The sequence below is a fragment of the Dromiciops gliroides genome, chromosome X, assembly GCF_019393635.1.
Source record: "Dromiciops gliroides isolate mDroGli1 chromosome X, mDroGli1.pri, whole genome shotgun sequence".
Lineage (NCBI taxonomy): Eukaryota > Metazoa > Chordata > Mammalia > Microbiotheria > Microbiotheriidae > Dromiciops > Dromiciops gliroides.
The window spans coordinates 4501436-4519760 of NC_057867.1; the positions used below are offsets into that span (position 1 = coordinate 4501436).

At 51.1% G+C, this 18325-nt stretch overlaps 1 protein-coding gene across 1 annotated transcript in view; it reads left to right on the top strand.

Annotated features, from left to right (window-relative positions):
- DGKK (diacylglycerol kinase kappa) overlaps positions 1-18325 on the top strand; it is a 145034-nt gene that overhangs the window by 67031 nt on the left and 59678 nt on the right. The window contains exon 2 of the mRNA XM_043974250.1: positions 17504-17614. Within this exon, the coding sequence (XP_043830185.1) occupies positions 17504-17614 (111 nt within the window). The remainder of the gene's footprint in view (positions 1-17503; positions 17615-18325) is intronic.

Consider the following 18325-nt stretch of genomic DNA (forward strand, 5'->3'; position numbering starts at 1 on the left):
TCTGTCTCCCTTTGTGTCTCTGTCTCTGTCTCCCTCTCCTTTCCTCTCTCCTCCCTCCCTTCCTTTCCCTCCTAGCTCCTATCCTTCCTCCCCTTCTCTCTCTCTGTCTCTCTGTCTCTGTCTCTCCCTCCCCCTCTCTCCCCTCTCTCCCCTCTCTCCCTCTCTCCTTCTCTCCCCATCTCTCTCTCCCCTCTGTCCCTATCTCTCCCCCCTCCTCCTTTTCTCTCTTCTTCCCTCCCTCCCTCCCTCTCTCCAACTCTCCCTGCTCTTCCCCTCCTTCTCTGGCCTCCCCTCTTTCAGGCCCTTCTTCCTTCCCTGGTGGCCCCTCATGTTTAAGGATGATGGTAGTGACCAGCTGGCTTCCAAGACCTGGCCTGTGGGCATTCAGGTTAGCTGGCTGCAGTTTGACCTATGAAGCCCAGTGAGGCCTCTCCCCAGGTGTCTGCCTGTGGGGAGAGGCTGCTGATCAGCCTGAAATTTCCCCAAGGGCAGATAGGAACCTGCTGGTCTTTTTATAGCCCTCTCCCCACTCCCATGTGAGCACATAGGGCTGAGGGTACCAGCCAAGCCAAGCTCCATGAGGGCTTTCTTTGTCCTAGTGCCTGCGTGGCCGCCCCCTCCCCTTGGCCAGTGAAAAGACAGATCCTGTAGGCCCCTTCCCAGGGAGGTCATTCTAACCAGGCTCTTTTCCTCTCTGGGCCTCAGTTTCCCCCTGTGTAAAGTGAGGGAGCTGGACTAGATGCTTGCTAGGGGCCATTTCTGGGGTCTGATTTCCATCCTCCCATTGGGGTATCTTTCTTTTCTGTAAAGGGAAGGGCATGGCCCAGAACATTACTGAGGGCCCTGGTTCTTGCTCTGGCATTCAAAGACTGGCATGCTCTTCTTGGCAGAAATAACAAGATGGAGGAATGTATTGCAACAGATTCCCCAAGAGAGGCTGGGCTAGGAAAGTGGCATTGAGGTTGAAGGAAGCTTTGCCTCCAGATGTCCATCTCCAGTGCCCACAGGCTGAGAAAGTACTTTCCGCATTTGAGCATCTCTGCCACCTGGGTCCCATTATTCTCCCATTTTACAGGTGAGGAAACTTCTACTTGAGCATGACTTTGCCAAAGGCACAGTAGCTAGAGAAGTGTCTAAAGCAAGGTTGGTGCCTAGGGCTTCCTGAGTGCAAGGCCCATGTCCTTTTAATTACTTTGTATCAACAATCTGGCCCACACTGAGGGCCTTAAAATACTTTGAAGATGGTGGTTTACCTCCTGGCTGGGAACTGATTGAATTGGGCTGATTGCCTTTTATCTGAGGAGGGTGGCAGAGAAACTAGGGAGAAGAGAGGGCTTGCTCAAAGCACATTGGAAATGATCAGTTATATTGGGAGGTAGCAAGCTCCCCATCACAAGAGGTCCTAGAGAGAGGATTCAGGTACTGGGCAGGACATTAGACTAGATGGCCTCAGAGGTTCTGGCCCACTCTGAAGGTTGATGATTCTCTGATCTCTTCACTTGTATATCTGTGGGATGAAGGATTTTCATCATGGCGGCCATTTTATTGGCCTCAGCAACATTTTCCAAACCATTCCTCAGTGTGGAAGAAAGTGGAACATGAGTCACTACAGACAAGGGAGTTCCAAAATAGAGAGGAAAGAATGCAACAGGGAGCCAGGTGAAGTGGTCAGCCAGGCAAACCACTCCTTCTGCCTTTGGGAGATGCAGGAGAGTTGGGACAAAAGATTCCTTGCTCTAACCTTGGGCATGTCTTTAGGCCTCAGTCTCTCCCTCTGTAAAATGACCACACAAGCTCTGATTGGGGTCCCCTAAAGCTCTAGAATCCTGGGCCTCTTGAATAACGCTAATCTTGGAGGCAGATGACTTGAGTAATCATCTGAACTATATCACCTAGCTCCCTTGGTCCATTTCCTCGTCACAAAATAGGAGAGATAGGCAAAAAGCCCCCATGTTCCAGTCCCATCCAGTAGGTCTTTAGTAGGTCTCTCCTTTGTTCTGAAGATGAATGGAAAAGCAGCCTCTCCCCTCAAGGAGTTTCCACTGTAATCCATCAGAGCTCCAGAGGGTGATCAGAGAGATGGGTAGAAATGGGACAGATGGACAGATGGTCGGAGGGAGGGAGGCAAGGAAGAAGCATGGCGTGCTCACAGGCTGCTGTGGACTCAGGATGGGCAGGAGCATGGGTAGTTAGCTCCAGCCTTGCTTTGTCATGCTTGGGTCAGTGAATAAAGCTGGGATGCTAGATAAGATAGCTTAAAGCCCTGGTCTCTCTGATCTATGCAGCACTTAAGACTGAGGCCCAGGGACCCAATGTGGTCACCGAACTTCCTTCTCTAAGCTGCCACTCAGCCTTCCTGCCAAGGCTAAGCCTTTGTTGTTTCTTGCTCTGCTCTCCTGCTGCCAAGCTTTGGTCACCCCAAAGGCTTAGAATAGTCTTCCCTCATCTGCCCACATCAAGCCGTGAGTCACCATTGGGTGCCTTGGAAGTCTCTTTTCTTGCCCTGGCCAGAACATCATGGGGACACTTCTCTTGTGTTTATTACCTTCAATTCACCATTCAGAGTGACTTTGGCTGTCCTTGCCTATTTTGCCTATAAACTCTTTGAGGAAAGAGAGTGTGCTTTATCTTTGTGGGGCCAAGAAAGGAGTCTCAGCCTTGGGTGCTCCTAAGAGAGGCATGATGTCCAGGAAGAGGGGGATCATGGTCTCTGTGTACCCTGCCATTCTCAGACCACCCTGGGAGCATTTTGTTCCCTCCTGGGTGCCACAGTTAAGAAAGGCCATTAGTCACATGCAGGGGAGGGAAGCCAGAATGGTAAGAGACCTCAACCATACCAGAAGAGGCAGCTAGTTGGCGCTGCAGGGGATAGAGCATTGGCCTTGGAGTCAAGAGGACCTCAGAAACTTACTAGCTGTGTGACCCTGGGCAAGTCTTAAATATTCGAGGCCATCTCCAGTAGTCCTGATCTATATCTTGCTACTGGACCCAGATGGCTCTGGAGGAGAAAGTGAGTGAGGTTGGTGACCTTGCACAGCCCTCCCTCACTTAAATCCAATTCACTGCAAGTCATGACATCAGGGTGATGTCATGCTTCTCTTCCAGAAGGAAGGACAAACAACAACAACCAGAAGAGGCTCCATGGAAGGGCCTGGAAATGAGAAGCTTCAGTGAGGACATGATAGAGGGATTCAGATATTTGTAGGGCTCTCATTTGGGAGAAGGGTTCTGCTGATTATGCTCCATCTTAGGTGGAAAACCTTGGTGGAAGTTGCAGAGTGGTGGGGTGGGGTGGGGGAACCTTTCACACTCTTAGACCTGGTCCGAAGTGAAACCAACTGTCTTGGGACATAACGAGAAGCAGAGAGCCTGGGTGCCCACTTGCTGGAAGTGTTATTGAGGGCATTCTTGGCCAGGTGTGGGGTAAACACATCTCTGAGGCTCTTTCTGCCATCAGTGAGTGGACCTACACCAAGCTGGCTCCCTTGTTCAGTGGATTTCAGAAGAGGCCCTAGGTTTGAATCATGACTACCAGTCACAGGCCTTGGGACTTTAGCTGAGTCACTTTCCTTCTGGGCTCCCTTGGCTTGCTCTGCCCAAAAATGCTGGGCGTGAACCAGATAGCTCCTAAGACTCTTCCAATTCTAGATGTGTGGTTTTCTCAAGGCCTGGTTATCTCTAAGGGGTGAGAAAAAGGAAAGAACTGGGATGTGCAGGCACTGGCTCTCAGGGCGAGCTACTGGGCCTCCTCACCCACCCCAGACACCAACTCTTTGCCAAGAAGAGGCTGTTCAGGCCAGGTCTCTCTGGTGCTGTTACTGGGCCTTTGGCCTGCAGGATGAGGCGTGAAGGACGAATGCTGCTTCTTCACCCAGAAAAGCCCCCTCTCCCAGGTCAAGCCTCTCAAGAGCAGCACCTCATTTTATGTTACAGCATCTTGCTTGGGCCCTCACTGCAGCAAAGCAATCTTTTGGTACCTCCCTTGTCAACCCACTGCCCCACTTGCCATAGCAGCTATTCCAAACCTTCCCATCTCTCCTTACACTGCTCCCCATCTTCTCAGGTGAGGACCTATTCTCATACTTCCCTGAAGAAAACTAAGGCCATTCACTGAGCACTCCCTCTTTTCCCCTCCTCCTCATTTCCCAGCACTCAGACATCTTCCCTCCTTCCTTCCTCATCTCCTCCTTCACCCTTGTCTTGAGTGAAGAGGCGGTCCTTCTCCTTGCCAAGGCCAACCTCCCTACTTGCAGAAGTGATCCCATCCCCTCCTGTCTTCTCCAGCAGAGTGCCCCACCATCGTCCCCTCTCTCTCGTTTATCTTCAGTCTCTCCCTAGCTACTAGTTCCTTTCCTGCTGCCTACAAACACACCCGTCTCCTCCCATCCTGAAAAAAAAAACCTTACTTGGTCCAGCTACCTCCAGTAGCTGTTAGCCTCCCTTCTCCTCTGACACTGCCCCCCCCCACCTTTTTGTGGCTCAATTCCTTGAGAAAGATGTCTACACTAGGTGCCTCCACTTACTCCTTTCTTCCTTTCTTAAGTATCTCCAGTCTGGTTTCCAACTTCATCATTCTACCCAAACTGTTCTCTCCAAAGTTACCCATCCCCCTAAACCCTGCCTCTTCCTCTTTTCCATCCTTCCCATACCTCAAGCTCCCAGCCTGGGAGTCACTCTACACTCCTCACTCTCTCACCCCCCAGATGCAATATGGTGCCAAGGCCTGGCCATTGCACCTTTGGGACATCTCTCGAACTCTCTCCCTTCTCCTTGGACACTGCTCCCCCTGGATTGTTGTAACAGCTGCCGGTGGGGGTGGGGCTCACCCTGTCTTTCCCTCAGCTGTCAGCGTGATTTTCCTAAAGCAAAGGCTTGACCATGTTACCCCCCCCCCACACACACACACACACTTTATGAACTTTTGCCTCCAGGATCAAATACGAAACTCCGTTTGGTGTCAAAGCCCTCCTGCCTTTCCAGCCTTCTTGTACTTTGCTCTCTGGCCTGGTTGTGCCTCATCCAAGAGACTCCATTGTCACAGCCAGGAACGCATTGGCTTCCCCTCCCCTCAGATCCCTCTTAAGGCTAGGGCCTTCCCTCTGAGATGATCTCCCACGCAGCCCATCTGTAGCTTGTTACCGTGTAGTCATTCGTGTGTTCTCTCTCCCGTTAGGATGTCAGACTATTTTTGCCTTTTCTTTGTGTCCCCTGTGCTCAGCATATTGCCTGATATATAGAAGGTGCCTAATAAATGCTTGTTATGTGACTGACAGATGAGCTAACATCTGGAAAGTGCCCGTGGCTTCCACTGTTGCTACTTTGTTCCTGCCCCTGACCTGAGTAGCATCTTCCCTCTCTGAGAGTTCTGTTTGTGGACAGTCGGGCCAGGCCTGGCTCCGATTGGGGACCCCCAAGCCCGGGCTCAGTAGCTTTCTCTTGAGTGGGTCCCTCCTGGTACACTTCTTTCCTGCTTTCCAGGGTGCCTTATGTTCTTCTGTAACCCCGGGGCTCATGATGGGATTGTCTCCTGGGTGTCCTTTCTTTGAGTGGCCTCTGAGTTCGATGTGAGATAAAGAATTGGATTTAACAGACCTTTCCAAAGAATCTGTGTTCGAGAGCCTGGGAGACAGAGACAAAAAAGAGAAGCTATCTCTGGGCCCCAGGAGTGCATGTTCTCTTTGCTAAACTCCCTTGAGCCTCATAGCAACCTGTGAGATAGAAAGATTATTATCTCCATTTTACAGATCAGTAAACTGAGGCTCATAGGCAGCAGTGTGCTGGAGGCAGCTCTAATAAGCTCACAAAAGCAATTCCTACATTTTCTGGGTGATCACTTATTGTTTTGTTGAATGTCCAGACTTCAGAAAGTATTAAGAATGCAGACTCAACTTCAAAGTGTCTGTGCGTACTTTTTTCCCCAGGGAAAGCCGAGTTGTTAAACATTTGCCAGCTCTCCCCTCCCTACTCCCAGGGGTTAAGTGACTTGTCCTGGGTCACACAGCTAGTACATGTCGAAAGCAGGATTCAGGACATGTGATCGCTCCTCGTTCTTTGTGTTTTCCTTACTAGACTATCCCTGGTCCGCCTCCCTATGCACACACCCACCCTGACCTTTGCCTGTCTCCTCTCTCCTTCCAGACTTTACTTCATACCCTCCTTGCCTTTTTCCATCTTCTTGCTTGGCCTCCTGACATCCCCACCCTTCAAAGACCCCCCCCCCCAGAACTTCTGCTTTCCAGGGGTCTCTGGCAGGGGCCAGGCAGAGGAAAGCTTACTCCTGATGGTCCTTAGGCCTGCAGGCCAAATTCAGGGGAGGAAGAAATGGGAGGATTCTGGGCTTTCCAGAGCGTAGCTTGCCACTCTCAGGCCAGAGAGCTGCTTAGCTGTCTCCATTCAATCAAGTATTTCTACAGCAGAAAAGAGATAAATGAGGTGGAGAACTTGGTACAGTCATAAATGTTGTTTTTTTTTAACTTAGACAGGCTTTTGTTATCCTTGCCAAAATCATGGGTAAGAGTTGTTTAAATTTGCATTTCTCCTCTTAGTGATTTGGAGCACTCTTTCACATGGTTTGTGATACTTTGCATTTCTTCTTTTTAAATTCGCTTGTGTGGCACTTGATCTACTTAGATCACTTCCATATGTACACTATATCTTAGGAGTGCTATTTGCTGTAAATTTTCCCCCTGATCAGTAATTTCTCTTATTCTAACTACATTGATTTTTATTCGTGCAAAAAAGCCCTTTAATTTTATGAAATGGATTTGGAATGAGAGGGTCTGAATGGCATCTGGGGCAAAGGATAGATTAGATTAGATGGGTGCCAAGGCTCCATCTAGAGAAGAAGCCCAGATCGGGCTGGAGATCCTGGAGCAGGAACCTTGGAGTCCACGACTTTCCTCCACTAGCCCAAAGCTTCAGTTCTGTTCACCAGGACACCAGGGTTTCCTCCATGACCTGAGGGCTAAAGGGCCACTCCTTGCCATTGGTCCTAGTCTCACCCTAATCTCCTTTTCTTCTGTATCCAACTGCTCCCTCTGCCTCACTTGGTCTAAATCTAGTCCTCATCATCATCATGATGTGCAGTCACTCCATCCCTCCCCATTCTTCCTTTCCATCCACTCTGCTCTTCTCTCATTTTCTTCTCTGACCCAACTCGACCCTGCCATCCACTCTTGACTCTCTTGCCCCTTGGCCATATTGTTCTTTGGTGCCACCTCCCCCCCCACATACCCCATTTACCTTCTCTGTTCCTTTCCTACACTGCCTCACTGCTGAACTCTGCTACAGGAAATCAGGCAACTGTACTGGCTGTGTCCGTTGCAGATTCATGCTAATCAGTCTCAGCTGGGCCCTCACTGTTGCATGGCAATCCTTTGGTTCTTACCTTATTGACTGTAAGCACTACCATACCACCCCCTTTCTCTTGACAGAAGACCTCACCTTCTACGTACCTGAGAAATGTGAAGCCTGATGTCATGAGCTGCCTTTTCTTCTCCATCTCCTATAACTTGAAACGCCTAGGGGCAGCTAAGTGGCACAGTGGATAAAGCACCAGCCCTGGATTCAGGAGGACCTGAGTTCAAATCTGGCCTCAGACACTTGATAATTACTAGCCGTGTGATCCTGGGCAAGTCACTTAACCCTCATTGCCCCGCAAAAAAAAAAAATAAACTCCTATATAGTTTCTGTCCTCTCTTCCTTTGCTCAGTCTTTGAGGAGTAGTTGGCTCTTTTGTATCAAAGCCAGTCTTTCAAAGATTTGCATTCAAGGGGGCAGCTAGGTGGTGCAGTGGATAAAGCACTGGCCCTGAATTCAGGAGGACCTGAGTTCAAATCCAGCCTCAGACACTTGACACTTATTAGCTGTATGATCCTGGGCAAGTCACTTAACCCCTATTGCCTCACCAATAAAAATTAAAATAAACAAAAAATAAATAAAATAACCCATTAAAAAAGATTTGCATTCAAATCCCACCTCAAACAGTTATTAGGTGAACCTCATACTTCCTCATCCATAATGGAGCCAATGATACCTGTAGTATTTCCCTCAAGTTTAATAATACAGCATGTCCCAAAAGTCTTAGGGCAGTTTTAAGCATTCCTAAAACTGCCTTAAGACTTTGGGGATACCCTGTATATGCCAAGCACCATATAACAATTATTTGTTATTGCTTTCTCCCTTGAACCTGGTTTGTATGTGGTTTGGCAGAGAGCTTGTCCCATCTGTTCTTCCTTCCTTATCTATCTTTTCTTTTCTTTTTTGTGGGGCAATGAGGGTTAAGTGACTTGCCCAGGGTCACACAGCTAGTAAGTGTTGTGTCTGAGGTCAGATTTGAACTCAGGTCCTCCTGAATCCAGGACTGGTGCTTTATACACTGCACCACCTAGCTGCCCCACCTTCCTTATCTCTCATCTTTCATCCCTTTTCCCCATCTGATGGCTCAATCACTGCCAGTGCCCCTACCTGCATGCATGCCCAGACCTTTGCCATCCTCAAAAGCCCTTCTCTTGGCCCTGCCATCCGCCCAAACTGTCATCCTTTATCCCCACCAAGCTCCCAGGAAGTCACACCTATTTTCATTGTCTCCTTTGTCCAACCTTTACCCCTCACTTCTCCATCCCTTGCAGTCAGGCTTCCAACATCCCCATTCATTGCAGAGTGAGCTAAACCCAATGGCATATGCTTAGTCATCACCCTCTTTGGGGTGGTACTACAGTGGCTAGAGTTTTGGGCCTGGAGTCAGGAAAACCTGAGTCCAAATGTGGCCTCAGACAATTATTAGCTGTGTGATCCTGGGCAAGTCACTTCACCCTGTCTCCCTCAGTTTCCTCATCTGTAAAATAAGCTGGAGAAGGAAATGCCCAAGCACTCCAGTATCTCTGCCAAGAAACCCCAAATGGATTCACGAAGAGCCCAACAACACCCTCTTTGGCCTCTGGGCGGCTCTTTTCTCCTGTGTTGGGTCATTACCTAGCTTCCAGCCCCCGAGTATGGGTGTTTGTTTTCCTGAGGTTCTGTCCTGGTCTCCCCCACCTGTGTCTCTTCACCATTTCGTTTATTCCCATGTAATCTCTCTGTGTCTCACATGTTCAGCCTCCACTAGGCGTCTTCACCTGGATGTTCCATTGGCATCTCTACCTCAGCACCTTCAAAATAGCTGCTCAACTTCTGTGCCCTTCCCTCTTATAGACTTCCCTATTTCTTTTGAGGGCATCCAGATTTGAAGCACTGGAATCATCCACAACTCTTCACCCCACTCCCCACCAGCAGCAAGTCCCCTCAATCCTGCCTTCTCCTAACTTACGTGTTAGCCCTTTCTCCACTCCCATCATTGTAGATGGGGCCTTGTCATTTCTTGCCTGGTCCTGCCCTGTTCCTCCTCTCCATCCCCCACACGCCTGCCAAAATGACCTTCCTGAGGCCCAGGTCTGAGTAGGTGATTCCCCTGCTCAAAACCCCTCAGTGGCTCCCTATTGCTTGTGGGATAAAACAGAACCTGCTGCTTCTGACTCTCTTGACTCATTCTCTAGCCCTCTGTTTCCCATTACTCTCCTTCACACTAGGGCTCAGGGTTCTAGGGCTCAGTCATATTGACCCAGGAGCTGTCTCCTGAGCTCACTGTGGCTGCTCCCTCCCTCCTACCCGATTCCTCTTGGGCCTTTCCCCAAGATGATGCAAAGAGAAGCCACTGCTAAAATTGTGGCTGACAGGGGGCAACTAGGTGGCACAGTGGATAAAGCACTGGCCCTGGATTCAGGAGGACTTGCGTTCAAATCCGACCTCAGACACTAGTTGTGTGACCATGGGCAAGTCACTTAACCCTCATTGCCCGGCAAAAAATAAAATAAAATAAAATAGTGGCTGAGGGATTCAAAGAGATGGCCCAATCTAGGAGAGGCAAGACCCCCAAATCCGGGCTAGCAGAGGGACTCAGACCCACGGAAATGGGGGCAACAGAAGCAATGACAGCAGCTGAAGCAGCTCAGCCTCAGGGTGTCTGAGCAGGGCCCTTAGACAGTACTGAGCCCACAGAGGGGTCCTGAGGCCCAGAAAGGGCCGGGGCGGGGCAGGAAAGAGCCTTGCTAAAGGTCCCTCAGAGTCAGTTTTGGGGCCCAGGTCTCCCGACTTTCCCAAGCAAGCTGCTCACAGGTGCTGCTTAGAGATGGGGACTTGGCCTCTTGCTACAAGCCTGTCGAGAATTTTCTAGTGGATGTTTTCTGCTGCACTGGGGCCTGGGGGTGGGAGGGCTGGAGAGGTTCTAGCAGCCTCAGCTATTTTTGCGAGAGGTGGGTATCTGGGGGAACCGAAATAATGTTGGTCAGGTTGGTCAGGAGAGCCACCTTGTCTACACCATTTCCGTAGCCTTGGATTTCTGAAGAGGTTTTATGCATATTAGCTCAGGTGAACCTCACAGAATCTCTGTAGGCAGCTATGACAGGAGGAAACGGGCTCAGAGCTAAGAAGTATCAGAGGAAGGATTGAAACCCAGATTTTTAGTTGTTGGTATTACATCATCTAGCCTGTGCTTAAGTACAGTATGTCCAGTGAGTCAGCAAGCATTTATTAAGCTTTGGGCAGCCAGGCCTGTGGTGTAGTGCAGTGATGTCCAGTGCATCTGAAACAACTCACGAGCTTTCCCCCCAAAGTCTCCCCTGCCCACATCACTTGACAACTTCTCTTCTTAATGATGGGGATGAAAGGTTTGGGTCCCCTCCAGGTCTAACATGGTGCTATGAGCTGGGTGATTCACTCTCTGGACCTCAGTTTCTTCTTCTGTAGTCCATCAGACTACATGCCCCAAGGTTCCTTTCAGCCCAGCATCTATGATTTCATGACCCCAGGCTAGTTGGGTCAGATCAGGGCAAGGGGCCAAGCTGTCTCCCCCAGTCACCCAGGCTTGTCATTGAGGTGACATCCTTGGCCTTTTTACCTTTCAACACAGGCCCCCTCCCTGTTACCTCTGGAAACAAATCGAGAATGTTCTGTTTGGCCCTGTTTTCAGTAATCTTCCACTTGCTTCCCTTCCTCCATCTCCCATCTCCGTGCCTTTGCCTTGGCCGTTCCCCATGCTTTTGGTATGCGTTGCCCCTCACCTCTGCTTCCTTCAAGACTTGGCTTCAAGCCTGTTGTCAGCAGGAGGCCTTTGCTGGTCTCTCAGATGCCCCTGTCATGGCCTCCCCTGCACTTAGCACAGTACCTGGCACAGGAGTGTACTGGTAGTGATGCAGGGCTCTGCTCCATCCCTAGGCTTTGGAAGAAGCCAGGGAGTCTCTCTACCAGGTTTCTGGAGCTTCAGGCCAAGGGTTACCTGCCTTCACACCAGATGATCGCCTCCTCTGCTCTAGCTAAGCACCAGAGATGCAGAACTGTGCTCTCAGAAGTGAGTTTCTAGCACCTCCTTATTCAGTGACTTTCCCCTCAGGAAAATGGGTAGGATGGGTATGCCTACAGGCCAAGGGCCTTTCCTTCAGCCTTTCTATACTTCCCTGCCCTTTAAACCTTCTCTCTTCCTGAGACCTAATGCCTTCATGCCCGTGCAGCCATTTTCAATGTGGACATGGGAGATGTAGAAGAGGGCTTGGCTCACCATCCATCCCCAGGCAAATACTGGGGCCAGGGAGGGAAGAAAGTTGGACTTCCCTCTTGGGGCACCAGCTTAGGATGGGAAAAGGAGACAGTATCCCAGGGCCTCTTGTTTCTTCTGTATGTGGCTGGCTTAATGGTTGTCACTATACCCCTCCTCAATTAACAGCAGGGGAAATTGAGAGCCCGCAAGGTGGCACAGGCTTGGAATTGAGCCCCAAGGCCCTGCCTCACTCTTCCTGCCAGCCCCATGCAGCCAATAAGACAGCTTGGCCCCTTGCCCTGATCTGACCCAACTAGCCTGGGGTCATGAAATCATAGATGCTGGGCTGAAAGGAACCTTGGGGCATGTAGTCTGATGGACTACAGAAGAAGAAACTGAGGCCCAGAGAGGGAATCACCCAGCTCATAGCACCATGTTAGACCTGGAGGGGACCCAAACCTTTCATCCCCATCATCAAGAAGAGAAGGTATTTGTCTAAGGCCACTCAGCTGTCAAGTGATGTGGCAGATACAGGATTGGAACCCAGGTCCTCTGTGCTGCCCAGCCAAGGTGGCCATGGGCCTCAAGCTCCTGGCTTCTGAGGATGGCTTTAAGGGCCTGGGGAGGAGAAGACTCAACTTGGAAAGTGGGGGAGGGGGCTGGAAGAAGTCGTGAATGACCAGGATCCTCAGCACCTATGCCACCCTCCTTGGGGTTGTCCATGTCTCTTTATGTCTCTCTGCTTGCTAAATGGTTTCTCTTTGCATCCTCCCAGCATGCCTTGGCCTCCATTCTCTCCTCTGGCTCATGGGCCCTGCCCTTCTTTACTTTCCCTTCGTGTCTCCCTCAGACAGAGTCGGAAATGATCCCTGGTGGGGAGCTAAGCGGGGGCCAGACAGGATAGGTGACAGGCTAGTTATCAGCATAAATATTCAGAAGGCTTGGGCTTGTCAATTTCATGTCGGTTCAATATCCTGCGGTGGCAGGGGGCGCAGTGCCGTCAGGGAGCCATGATTGCTTTCAATCACTCTGAATCTGAGAGTGAATTCTGAGGGAGCAACATGAGCCTGGAAAACATGAGTTTTGTGGTGTTTCAGTTTTCTTTTCTGGTGCAGATCAGAGAGCTCCAAGCCAGTCCTTTTCTGGCCTTTGCTTGGGCTTTGTTTGATTCACTGAACCCTGGGGGTCTTAGGTAGCCCTGAAGTTAGGGTCCCCTGGGAAGGGAGAGCACAAGGACATACTGTGCTTTTCAACTGAGGCTGAGAGGCTGAGTGACATCCAGAGGCCCTGGGAAGGTTGGTACTTGGGACAGAAGACTGGTGGGTAGGGTGGCCTATGATGGAGTCTGGCCTGGGAGGTGGCATTTTCTGAGCCCTGAGGCCCAAGAGGAGGGAGGAGTGAGCCCAGGGTTGATTCCAAAAGGGAACAGCAGTCTACAATGTGCAATGCACAAGGAGAAAGCCAAAGTTGTACCCCACTGGGCAAAGGTCATAGCCCAATGGCAAGAAAGCCAAGCCCCAGAGAGTGTTACTATGAGGAAGGGTAGAGATTCCATCAGAGGTAATAGTTATTGAGAGCCCCCAAGGTTGGGCTTGCAGTCTTTGTAGAGAAATCAGAAGGTCAGAGGGTGAAGTTCACCCAGGACTCAAACCCAAGACTCTTGCTTTGTAGTTCAGTGCCCAATGCGGCTTTCCTAAAAAGATCCATCTTTTGTGGTGGTCTGTTGGCTCAGCCCCCACCCCATCCCAGCCCTCTGCAGATACACAAAGGGACCACCCTTCCCAGTTAACAAGGGCCTTCCAGGTACAAGTCATTGAATCCCTGAATTAGAAGGAACCTCATTCCCCTCAAAGGACCCATTCTGCAACACATACCCAAGTAGTCATCCAGCCAGTGCTTGGAGAGCTTTAGCCTTTTGGTGTGTTTGCAGAGAGCTGAGGGGAGGGGGCAGGAAGGAGAGGGGACCAAGCCAATGAGATACAAGGTAAGTTAAGGAAGGCCGGCCGCACTGGGCAGGGAGAGAGTTTTCAGGCTTGGACTGCCTCTCAGATAATTGCTTTGCTCTACCTGTACACAAATCAGATGCCTCCCTCCTGCCCAGAGGCCCTGGGTCTAAGAACCCTGGTCACTTAAGGCAAGAGGAGACAGGCAGGTCTGGGCAGACAGGTCAGCCAGGTGGCTATTTCTGGGTGGGAGGGATGAGCATCCTGGCATAACAAGGTGACTGGCCTTCCCTGGCCACCCCCAGCCCTGCCCGCTGCCTTTTTTGGTACCAGAAAGAGACACTTTGGAGAGAGGCCCAAGGAGAGCAATTGAGCAGATTGGGGAAGTGGAGGCTCTGATTTATGAGGAAAGATGATGTGAGCTAAATATAGCCACATTGGCTATACCAGCATGTGGGCACCAAGCTGGGGGGGAGGGGGGCATGGGGGAGAAGCAGCACCCAAAGGTGGAGAGGTGGGCACTCGGGAGGTGGCAGCTAGCTCTGCGAAGCCCTGGTTGGCAGCTTGGCCAGACGGGCTCCCCTCTGGATGGGGTCTGGCATTCAGGGCATTTAGCAAGCCTTTAGTAAGCACCTACCATGTGCCAGGTGTTGGCGCCTCCTGCTGCCACAGATATTTGCTGACAGCTGTCACATGTCCCCCTAGGCTGTCTCTTCAGTTCCCAATTCTCTGAGCCAGGCTAGGTCTGGAGGCAGCAGACCTGGCTTCAAAGCCTCTGATGCTTGTAATTGTGGGAACCTCTTCCTCTTTGCACCTCAATTTCCCCCTCTATACACTGGAGACTGTAGCTCCACAACCTGTTATAAGGTGCCAAGAGCACCTGGCACACTCCTCCTCCTCCTGATCTTCCTCTCCCTCCTCCTCCTCCCTCTTCCCCCTCTTCTCCCTCCTCCTCCCCTTCCCCTCCCCCTCCTTCCCCTCCTCCTCCCTCCTCTTTCACTCCTTAGCCTCCTCAGTCTTTGCTGGGTTCTGGGAATGGTTATTAGCTAAGGTGACATATGGATTGGTCTGGGTCATTGAGCAGGAGGAAGGGACCCCCAAGTGATCCCTCTTCTGCCCCCCTCAGTCTAGTACAACGCTGATGCCTTCTTTCTGTTCCTAGTTGTATGGAGAGGGAATATGACAGAGTCCTGGGTTCAAATCCTCCCTCTCACCCTCAAAAAAAAAAACCAGCTCGGGGCAGCTAGATGGCACAGTGGATAGAGAACCGGCCATGGAGTCAGGAGTACCTGAGTTCAAATCCAGCCTCAGACACTTAACACTTACTAGCTGTGTGACCCTGGGCAAGTCACTTAACCCCAATTGCCTCACTAAAAAAACAAAACAAAAAAAAATCCAGCTCATTTGAGTGGCTGCTGTAGGGAGTTGGGCTAGGCAGGCCCCCTACACACAACAGCCACTTAATGGAGCATTGGTTTGTTCAGGGAAGAAGGAAAGAAGGAAAAAAGGGAAGAGGGAGGAGGGGGAGGAGAAGAAAAAAAGAGGGAAGGCAGCTAGGAGGCCTAGGCTGCCAACTCCCGGTCTGAGAGCCTCTTCTAGGTGCTGGCACCAGCCTGCAGCTGTTGGGACATCCTGTGTTTGGGGACAGGCTGTGTGAAGATGTAGAAAGGGGTCTCTGAGGGAGCTTTAGAACCCAGAAAGTCACATCATAGGCCTTATAGGCCATTGAATCTACACATTCCCAAGTTTATGGATGAGAGGAAAAGGGACTTTCCATGTCAATTCAGGGAGCCACCAGAGGCTGAAGAGCAGCAGCCTTACAGGCTGGGGTGGAAGAGTGGGCACTTATTGTCTGAAATGTCCATTGGCAGGCAAGAGGGTTAGGGGCAGTTGGTGTGTAGGAGCCATCTTTTGTTGCTCCGTGTAGCTTATTCCAGTAGGTTCTGATGTGGTGAGCATTCAAGACAGACTGCAGGACTGGCTGTGAACCAGTGGATGCACTTTGGTGTAGCTGGAGCTGAGAAAAGGAGGGATGCATCCGGGCATCGAGTGATGCCTTTACAGAATGTTAGAGGTGGATGAGGGGCAGGGGCCTGAGACCCTCGAACTGAACGCCCTCATTGTCCAGATGAAGTGAGTGAGGTCCAGATGAGTTAAGTGACTTAAGGTCACTCAGGTAGCAGAGGTGATGTTGGAACTGGGAGACCTCCAATGTTTTGCCTGTTCGTACCCACTGTTCTTCATCTTATGTAGGAGGCCAGTGGGAGCACAGCCAGGAGCAAGAGCATGGAAGTAGATCTGGGGTTCAAGCTCAGGGCCTCTGGGACACAGTAGTTTGGCCATACTACTGAGCAGCAGCAGCTGGCCAGAGGCGGCAGGTGAGGGCCAGACCCAGAGAGAAGAGACTAGTTCAGAGGGTCTGGCTTTGGCCTTGACCTCTCAGGGCTTCCTTGACCATGGCCTGACTGGAGTCCAGTACCCTGAGAACATCTCTTCTTTGGAGCTCATTCTCTCGTCTCTGTCTCTCTTTGTGTGTGTGTGTGTGTGTGTGTGTGTGTGTGTGTGTGTGTGTGTGTGCGTGTGTGTGTATATGTGCATGTGTGTGTATTGTGTGTGCGTATGTCCCTTCTGTCTCTCCCCTTCTCCCCCCCTCCCCCCTTTCCCCCTCTCTGTCTCTCTCCCTCCTTTCTCTCCTTCTCTCTGTCTCTTTCACCCTTCTGTCTCCTCTTCTCTGTCTCTGTCTCTCTCCCCCCTCTCTCCCTCTCTGTCTCTCCATCTCTGCCCCACTCTCCCCATCATGGTAGGCCTGGGAGCTGGCAGAACCCTTCTGCCCAGGGGGTTCCCTGTGCCCAATGGGCCCTTTCCTGGGCCTGTCCTGTGCCAGCCCCTGCTCTGCCTCTGCATTCTGTTGTTCCTTTGCATTCCCTTATTATCAACCAATTTGGGTGAATTGTTGTGATCAGGCCAAGTGGAAAATGCCGCTTTTATCAAGTCACACTTAAGCAAGAAATGCTTTGTCCTTGTTGATGGAGATTTTCCTTGGCTTCTTCCCTACCCGCTCTCCCTAGCACGGCCTCTGTGTGTGTCTGCTGTTTCTGTTCTTCTGTCTCATCCATGGCTATCTCTCTTGTCTCCCTGCACCAGGGGTGACCCCAGGGGGTGCCTGGCTGAGGTGGGTACCTTGTAAGGGCATACCTTGCAGTCTCGAACCTCAGTGTTGGGGGTGAGCAACAGAAACTGTGTAGGGCATTTGGATCCCAGCATGCCCTTGGCCTTGCTAGAGTTAAGGGAGGCAGGGTGTGGCATGTTTCCTCTCCATGCTGCCAGGGAAGGTGGGTTAGCTAATGCCTCCATTGGGGGGCCAAGGGTTCCCCGCTCTCCCTTGTGTCTCCGATGCATGCATGCATGCATGCATATACTTCCACTTGCATTGGGAGGTTCACTTAGGGTTCTTGAGCACATAAGGCCAAGGCCTCATTGGACTCTGGGAAGGAGCCTTCTTGGACATGCCCTGCTTTTCAGACCCACAAGGACTGAGCTTGGCTGGGCCTAGGGAGGGATAAAGGGTGCCCTTAGAGGAGATGTGGGGTCTTGTACCCTTCCTAAAGGTCCATCCTATTCTAACATAGCCCCTTCTCCTTTGCTAGCAGGCCCTAAGGCTTAAGGGAGTCTGATAAACCATTTGTGGGAAGGTCTCTCAGGGCTAGAAGTTGAGTATAGGGGCTTAGGGTTCAGAGGCAAGGGGGGCAGTGAAATAGGCAGGCCCCTTGCCACCACCAGGACTGAGCGCCTTGGGGCCTCTTCACCGGCCTCAAGGTGCCATTATCTTCTTGGGTCTTTGAGTGAGGCTTCGCTCTAGCCAGACTTGGTTATCTGTCTCTTCGGTGGGGGGCTTTACACTGCCAGCTTCCCCCCGCCCCACATACACACACACTTCCCTGGCTTGGTCTACTTGGCTGACTCATGTTTGTCTGTCATCTCTGTCTTTCAGAAAAGTGTGAAGGAAGGACATTTACTGAAACAGACCAGCTCTTTCCAGAGGTGGAAGAGGAGATACGTCAGAATTCGAGGAAAGACCCTATACTATGCCAAAGACTCCAAGGTATGTTCCGGAAGGCTCCCCCTCTTTTGCTTCTCTGTCTCCTTCCCCTTCTTCCTCTCCTCCTCATTTTGTATTTATCCTGGATCCTGCCATTTGATGTCTAGGGACCCAGAAGAGTCTGTTTGCCCTTCCTCCCTCCCTCCCTTCCTCCCTTCCTTCCTTCTTCTCTCCTTCCCTTCCTTCCTTTCTTCCTTCTTTCCCTCCCTCCCTTCCTCCCTTCCTTCCTTCCTTCCTTCCTTCCTTCCTTCCTTCCTTCCTTCCTTCCTTCCTTCCTTCCTTCCTTCCTTCCTTCCCCCTTCTCTTCATTTCTTCAACATCTCTAATGCACCTACTCCATGCCAGACACGGGGGGCACAGAGGCAAAGCTAAGCACCGAGACCCTAATGTTGTGGGCACAGGGTCATATATGTTGTGGGCACGGGGCCATATTATCTAGGCAGAGGGAATTCCCAGTGGGCAAAGGCTCTCTACTATTGTATAAATTGGCCACTATTCTGTGACCCAGGGCTTTGCCTGGTTGCCTGAGGCATGGGGGCACACAGGCACCAAGTAGCAGAGGCTTGATCTCAGTTTGCCCTGCTCCAAGTCTGGCCTCTCCCAGATAATAACAGGACCAAGAAAATTGAGGCAGCCCTGTGCCTTAGAAAGGTTATTTTGATAGCCAGGTATGGGGGCTTTGGAGAAGGACATGGGTAGATGGTGCAAAGAAGT